At 35.9% G+C, this 8090-nt stretch overlaps 1 protein-coding gene across 1 annotated transcript; it reads left to right on the top strand.

Annotated features, from left to right (window-relative positions):
- The first annotated feature begins 3090 nt into the window (after nt 1-3090).
- On the top strand, nt 3091-5542 carry LOC141487220 (uncharacterized). Its single transcript, XM_074186034.1, has 3 exons — nt 3091-3829; nt 4147-4449; nt 4625-5542. The coding sequence occupies exons 1-3, from the start codon at nt 3374-3376 to the stop codon at nt 4850-4852; spliced, it is 987 nt and encodes a 328-aa protein (XP_074042135.1). The 5' UTR covers nt 3091-3373; the 3' UTR covers nt 4853-5542.
- The last annotated feature ends 2548 nt before the right edge of the window (nt 5543-8090 follow it).

The following is an 8090-nucleotide window of genomic DNA, read 5'->3' as shown; positions in this document are numbered from 1 at the left end:
TGCATGGTTACCAATGGATTTACTGATGACAGTGAGAAATGATATTCAGCAGTGATATATTCTAGAATTGAGGTAGATGGAATTGTTCATATTCGCTTGGTTTGTGCTAAAGCTAAAGTATCTCCCCTCAAAACCATCTCGATTCCAAGGTTAGAACTGTGTGGAGCTGTACTTCTTGCTGATTTGTTTGCTTTCGTAATCCTCTTTTGACCAAGAAGTTCCTATCGACACGATTGTAGCTTGGTCAGACTCTTCTACGGCTCTGGATTGGATTCGTTCGCCCCCTCATAGATGGCAAACCTTCGTAAGTAATCGTGTCAGCCATATTCAAGAAATACTTTTTCCGGATGTGTGGTATTATGTACCCTCTAAGGATAACTCAGCGGATTGTTCTGCAAGGGGTTTACTTCCTTCCCAGCTTGTCAATCACTCGTTATGGTGGGCGGGTTCACCGTGGCTATCACAATCAGCTGAATTTTGGCCTTCTGCCTCCACTCAACTTCCAGCATGCTCTGAGGCTATCTCCGAATTCCGAAGAAAAGAAGATTTCTCTTAAAGTCCAAACTGAGTACAACTTCCTAAATGCTTTGTTAGGAAATCATTCTTCGTTACCTAGAATTCAACATGTTCTTTCTTATGTCCTTCGCTTTATACACAACGCTCGATTAACTAAAACTCAACGCTCTTTTTCTCATCTCACCTTGATTGAAACTCATCAATATCTGCTTAGAATAGTGAAATATGTTCAATCTCAAATATTTTCTATAGAACTTTGTGTAAATCATTCCGCAAGTTAAATTTCTTTGTTGATAAAGATGGTCTCATGAGGGTGGGCGGTCGACTCATTCACCCTGGTCTTATCTACGATAAAAAGCACCCAATTCTTCTGCCTAGTCGGCACCGACTCACAGATCTAATAATTGAAAACACTCATAAACAATATCTACATCCTGGTTCCTGGTATGCAGACCCTCCACTTCCTTCTTCTTCAAAATTTTTGATTTTGTCTGCCAAGAGAACAATTCGTCGATGTCTCACTAAGTGCCTCATTTGTTGGCGAACACATCCCACGGAAACTCAACTTCCCATGGGTAATCTACCTCTTCTCAGGGTGTCTAAACTCAAACCCTTCTCTTTCGTGGGTATAGATTATGGAGGTCCATACATGATATCTTTGGGAAGATATCAAGGGGCTAAAATTCATAAGGCCTATATCTGTTTGTGTGCTTTGCCACTAAAGCACTGCACATTCAGTTGGTGTCTGATCTTTCCACCGATACATTTATAGCAGCCCTAAAACGATTCATGTCCCGTCGCGGTCGAGTGTCATATATATTTAGTGACAATGCGACAAATTTTGTTCGATCTTCATGGATCTCATGAAAGTTGTGAAACAAGAAGAGCAAATTGAATGGAAATTTATTCCACCATCTAGTCCGCACTTCGGAGGGTTATGGGAAGCTGGGATTAAATCGTAAAGTCTCACCTTTGTAGAATTATTGGTGACCAAATACTTACTTATGAGGAGTTCAACACATTACTGATTCAAATATTATATTTTATATTTATTATATTTTAAATTCAAAACCACTGTGTCCTACCACCTCCGATCCCAACCATCTTCAAGCTCTTACTCCAGGTCACTTCTTGACCTTGGAACCGTTAAATTGTCCTCTTGATGATGACCTCTCACAATTAGCTCTGAACCGTTTGTCTCGTTGGCAATTAATTCAGAGACTCCATCAAGACTTTTGGTCTCAATGAAGTAAAGAGTATCTTCATACTCTATTTCAGCGAGGAAAGTGGACAGAACCATCTGCAAATATTGAGCTCGGGTCAATGGTTCTAATTTAAAATGATGCTATGCCACCTTTGCGTTGGCAACTAGGACGTGTCATTAATACCCATCCGGGCCCTGACGGTATAGTGCGGGTTGTCACCCTTCGTACTACCCAAGGTACATTCAAGCGTCCAGTGGTAAAGATTTGCCCTTTGCCTCTGGACAAGTCAGATTAAAATGCCAATGCATTTTGGTGGGCGGTTATGTTCCGTCTTCACCAGTTTTCTTTTTTTTTATTTTTTTTTGTGTATTGCTTGCTATGTGTATTTGTCTACTGATGATTTTCACTCAATTTGCAAAATTTGTATTAATCCCGAAATTCGTCTGTTTCCTATTCTGATTAAATATATGTAGCGCTTCTCGTATCAATATATTTGGTCGGTCGCTGAAACAGCAGCAGAACAACAGGGATTCGATATATAGACTCGATACAGAAAGCATCTCAGGTGATTCGACAACCTACTCAATAAATTAAAGTTACTGGCCAGCTAGTGTTGTGTGATCCAACGGGTTCTTACGATCATTCTCCTGGAACCAGAAGTCTCTCTATAAGCCGCTACTGGAGCCGACATACACTCAGGTGAGATCCACAGCCACGTAATCTCTCTCGCTCATTTTTTGTGTCCTGAACAAAATTCTATTGAGAACTTCCTCAAAGCATACAATCCTATGTTATACTACAGTCCACGTATCTAATGAAGCTACATTAACCTTTGACATTGAATAACATTTTTTCCATACAGATAAATAGATAAAAATTACTTGTAGACTGTAATTAGCATCATGTTAGTTATGAGTGAGGGGTAAGTAGAATCTGAAAGGGAGATGGATTTGGAAGTTTCATTCAGGAAGGAATCATTCATAAATTCAAAAACAATATACAAGAGAATGTATTTATTGATATCTAATCATTCCATTGATATGTTCACAATTACATTTTTTGAGTATCGAGACATTCTCCTGCTATCAAAGTTTTTTAAATCTCTACCTCAAATCTACTGATAATATAAAGTAGTTAGTTGAACATTCAGTAATGAAATACTAAATACATATCTACTAATAATCGTCTATATCCATAGCATTTGATGTTTGAGAGATAGAATAGTGACCTCAAGGTAGCGTATCGTGGGAATCTGGAACTTTTATCATCTTCAGGGCTGAGAGCAATCTTGTATTGGGCGATGGAATGTACTTGATGTTTATCGGATCGAATCAAATTTTGGGTGACACTCATATTCTTCCAATTCTCTAACAGCCGATTGCACCAACTTTTTCTTATGGCACCATTAACAAAGGGACTCTTAACTTTTATTGGTCTCTTAACTTCAAATGAGTTGCACCATACATTTACAAACCAGATTTTACTAAAGGACCATTAATTAACAGTACAATGTGGCAACGTGGAGCATATGTAGGGATTTTCTGTGAGTTTGGTTATTTCTGGAGAAAATCGACAGTTGATTACTTCATCATAAACATAAACTCCAAAAGTATTTTTTATATTGTGATTTAAAGTTTGTTCTTTGTTGTGTGATGGCGGACAAAGGAAAGAAAAAGCGGATTCGAGCAGTAAATTTTACACCTAGGGAACAAAATTTACTTTTTTCTATTTGCCTAAATTATAAAAATGTAATAGAAAATAAAGAAACTAACGCAGTAGTCAATTCAGAAAAAAATGAAACATGGACAAAAATTTGCCAAGAATTTAATTCTACAAGTGGTGACTTCAATAACCGTTCGGTTGATCAACTGAAAAGATGTTATGAAAATAGACGACAGAATGTAAGAAAAAGAAGAGCAGAAGTCAGACAGGAATGTTTGAAAACTGGTGGTGGTCCACCTCCACCCGATATAGAAGAAAAGTTGGTGCTTGCCACAATGGATCCACTCACAGTGGATGGGTATTTGAATCCGTTTGACTCCGACAGTGTAACAAGTGTTGGATCACCAAGGAAGCAAAATCAAATAGAATATGTTTTTGAAAATCTGGTAAGGAAATACAGTTTTTTGCATTATTCACCTGCACACATTTTAAAGCTCAAGTCCATCCAGTTGGTTATTTTTACATAAAAGCTTGACTTACATATGTTAGAATTAGAAATTTTGTTTTACTTCTGAATAAACTGACGTAAGATTGTACTTTAGTGCTTGATTTCTGTGCTAGTACCTAGTAAATACAGTTCATATTACAGTGCTTTCTGTTAATGAAATATAATGTTCTTCGTTTTAAAACATGCTTAGTTCTAATACATTGGATTGGGATTAAAGTAAAATAATTTGTTGATTTACATTTCTATTACTTTTAGGAACAAGAATCTGAAGTTGAAATTCAAGATCAGGAATATGAAAAAATCCAAATAAGAGACTCTCAGAAAGATCAGTCTCAAAAATCGGAGGAGATTGAAACAATAAAGTATAACTGGGAAACTTACAATGTTAATGATTTAAAAAGACCCTTAAATCCAGTATTACTAGAAAAAATGGAAGTGAAGAAGGCTAAACATGAACCTAGAAGAGACATTATTGTTATGGAGAGTAAAGAAGATGAAAAAGATGTGCCTGTAAGATCAAGAATAGATGCTGAACGTGGAAGAGGGATGAACAGGAGAGTGAGTATAAATATTACTTTTTCCAAAGTTATTCTTTTCGAAATCCTTCCACATGGAAATTACATTTAACATACAAGGCTGGCAGTATTAAAAATATATTATTTTTGATTCGTTATATTCTCACACCAATAGTTTTTTTAAATTTTATTTGTTTATAATACCTTTTTAATCGTAGGGACATAGAAGAAGACCAACAGCAACAGTGGTAAGATCCCTTGCATCCTCCAGCTTAGCCCAAAAATATAATGACTTGGCAGATAAGAAAGATATTATAGCAAATCATGTAATACATAAATTAGAAAGGGAGAGATTGCATGCTGAAAAGGAACATGACTTAAAAATGAAAAGTCTGGCACTGGATATTAAAATTAAGGAAAAACAATTAGGAAAAATGTCAATATAGTTTTAAGATTGACACGTTCGTTTTGTTATTGATTTCAATAAAAAAAATGACCAAAATACATCTTTTATTTATAAATATGTGATTTAAAATCACTGAGCATGACTTAAGTGTAACTTTTCTTAGTGAAAACCTTACAAATTTCAATTACTTGTTTAAAACAAGAATGACCAAAAACATTTACATTGACCATGTCTAGTCTAAGAATTTTTAACAAAAATGTTGCTGACAAAGTGAGATAATTACAGATCTCGTCAAATGACCAAAGAAATACTAAAAAAGGAGTTTTTATCTGAACCTTTATTGAATACTAAAATTTTTTACATATTGAAATAACGAATTATTTCATTTTGAGTATAATTCACACCCACATTTTCATGGTTATCCATTTGAATTTGTTGAGTATTGATAAGATAGTTTAACTCATCCTCATTGAGATCTTCTGGTACTGGTGGCTCAGGTTCATTCATATCCCTTGCCATGTTATGAAGAACAGAAGTAGCTACTATAATGGCTAAAACTGTCTCAATTTTTAGGCGAAGTCCATATGCAAGAACTGGAAATCGACGTTTCCATAGCCCAAAGGTCCTTTCTATGGCATTCCTTGTTCTAATTAACGCCTCATTGTACAAGTGGTCCCCTTGCGTGGCAGGATTTGCTAATGGTGTAAGCAGGTAACTTTTTAAAGGATAACCACTATCCCCTGAAATAAAAAATAGTTGAGCTACAAAACTTTTAGTTGGTACATGCGATACATGGTACAAGTGATATCTACCTAAAATCACACATCCTGGGAAATGTCCTGCTTCGAATCTTGCCCTGATGGCTGAATTTGCAAAAATTGTGGCATCATGAGTTGAACCAGGCCATCGTGCAACCACATCCAAAAATTTTAAGTTTGCATCTGTCAGACACTGCACATTAATGGAGAAAAATGATTTTCGATTCCTGTATATTTCAGCATTTTGGCCTCCTGAAAATTATTAATTGCTATTTCTCTCAAATCTATACCTATATACCTAAATTTAGATAGGAACAATATATTACCAGGTGATTGGATCTTTACGTGAGTACAATCTATTAAAGCTTGAACTTTAGGAAATCCAGCAATTCCATGAAATTTATTTTGTGCAGTAACTGATTCTTGTGGCTCTTGCATCTTGACTTTTTGTGGTCGAAGGTATGCTATAGTTCTAGTTACATAAGCCACAATCCTGCATGCAGTTGAAATGTGCACGTTCATGAAATCAGCCACTTGAATGAGCTGCCCACTACTAGCATAAAATCTTAATGTAAGCAGTAGCCGATTCATAGGTGATAGACTGTTATTTCTAAAAAATAGCAATATTACAAATAAATTATATAAATCACAGCCTAATTTTAAGTTGGCATTTTTATAAATAGCAACAGGCAATAAATAAATGAAAAATATCTTTTACTTATAATCAGGGTACTCCAGTTCATTTTCAATCATCTCCAAAAGCTGCATTACTGTAGGTTTTGTTAGCCGGAACCTTCTAAAAAAGTCCAAGTCACTCAGTTCCTCATAATAATTGGGTCGCTCATTTAACCTGCGTGGAAACCCAAAATCTTGGAAGTCTACAACTTCTATGTCATCTTCGTAAATATCTTCAATTAAATCATTTTCCAAAACATTAATATAATCCATTATTTTTGAAAGGTAAACAATGGCAATATTAAAAGAAGCGAGTAAATACGAAGAAACCTAACCTTACAAAGTTAATGAACCGCTAACGTATGTTTAAAGGAGAAAATTTGGCGAGTTAAGTAAGGGTTTCTTAATAGGTATTTAATAGTCTCTTAAACTGTGGTGCAAACGCTAAAGGGCGTTAACGGACCTTTAATGTCCCATTAGCTTAACGCTCCCATAATAAAAAGTCGGTGCAATCGGCCGTAAGCAATTCACATAATCATCGAAAGTAATTTTATTCTTTACCACAGAATATTTGACACCCTTTGCCTTCTTGGTAACCCTCAAGCATGAGATCATTTGATTAATTTCTTCGTCATCATAGCCATTATTTACCAACTGATGACGCTTCCTATTGATACTATCCTCCGTCACCAACACCCTAGTTGTATATAATTTCGATCTAAGGCCTACATATTCAGTCATCGGAACTGCATTATTCTCATCTTTTATCATCCCGAAAACCTTTTTATTTACCAAAGGAACATTAAACTGATTGTTGGAAGGGTAATCTGAAGTATCGAAGAATTTATGACAATCTTGACGTATCATTTGATGAGGATCCTGATTGCATATTTCATAAATCAGGCTGTTTGTATTGGTGTAGAGAATTACACAATTATCTCCGAACCGATGGTGCATATAGCCATAATGAAAATCGTATATGGTAGTCTTTGCCAAGTGTAATATAGTCTGACCTACTTGAATTATTGAGATAAATTTGCAATTTTTAAATTCTGGCTTGGAAATATAGGCCTCAGCTCCGTAGCGACCAGCCCATTTGGTGAGGAGTTTAATGTTGACCCTTTTTCTAATGGTCTTCCATCGTTTTTCCGAATACTGCATTATTCATTAGTTTGAAGAGGTTTTTCTCAAACTCATTCATAGCCCTTTTCCGCAACTCAGTATTCAAATCAATATAGGACTTCAACCATGGTAATTGGTTGAATTGAAGTACTCGATAAATTTTCGTGATGATAAGACCATTAACAATGGCTAGTTTGAGGGCGCGATAATGAATCATATATTCTCGAGCTCGAAGAGTTTGAAGAAAGGGACAGCGGCTGGGCGCTGAAGAAGATCTTGAACTTGGGTGTGAATATCAATAAGTTCACACCGCAACTGGGGTCCTCATTCATAGATCTTCCACCTCAAATTTCACGGAAAAAAGCTTGCGTTAATATTAAAAACGACGATGAGGCCTACTTTGTGTGGGCAATGTCTTCAGCTCTATATCCAGCCCTCATTATTCCAGCGTTCTGAAATTGGAGGGTATACAGTGGCCGATGACTTTCAAGCAGATTCCGAAATTTGAAAAACTAAATATAATTTCCATTAATGTTTACATCCTTCAGAAGAAATGGAAAACGTTCAATACCCTACCAACATACCTCACAAAGGATAAAAAAGATAGGCATGTGAACTTACTGCTGACTCAAGATAATTATGATGAATCTGAAACTCCAGTTCGCTATCACTACGTGTGGATAAAGAACTTATCAAGGCTTTTATCGAAACAGTTGAGTGAAG

The sequence above is a fragment of the Leptinotarsa decemlineata genome, unplaced genomic scaffold, assembly GCF_025532065.1.
Source record: "Leptinotarsa decemlineata unplaced genomic scaffold, Ldec_3_MD MMD2_tig00078422_RagTag_RagTag, whole genome shotgun sequence".
In the NCBI taxonomy this organism is placed as follows: domain Eukaryota; kingdom Metazoa; phylum Arthropoda; class Insecta; order Coleoptera; family Chrysomelidae; genus Leptinotarsa; species Leptinotarsa decemlineata.
This window is presented reverse-complemented; position numbering and strand designations above follow the sequence as displayed.

Coding starts and splice junctions, on each gene's coding strand:
- LOC141487220 (XM_074186034.1), top strand. CDS start 3,374: ATGGCGGACAAAGGAAAGAAAAAGCGGATTCGAGCAGTAAATTTTACA. Junction 3,830..4,146: donor AATATGTTTTTGAAAATCTG/GTAAGGAAATAC, acceptor TATTACTTTTAG/GAACAAGAATCTGAAGTTGA. Junction 4,450..4,624: donor GAAGAGGGATGAACAGGAGA/GTGAGTATAAAT, acceptor TTTTAATCGTAG/GGACATAGAAGAAGACCAAC.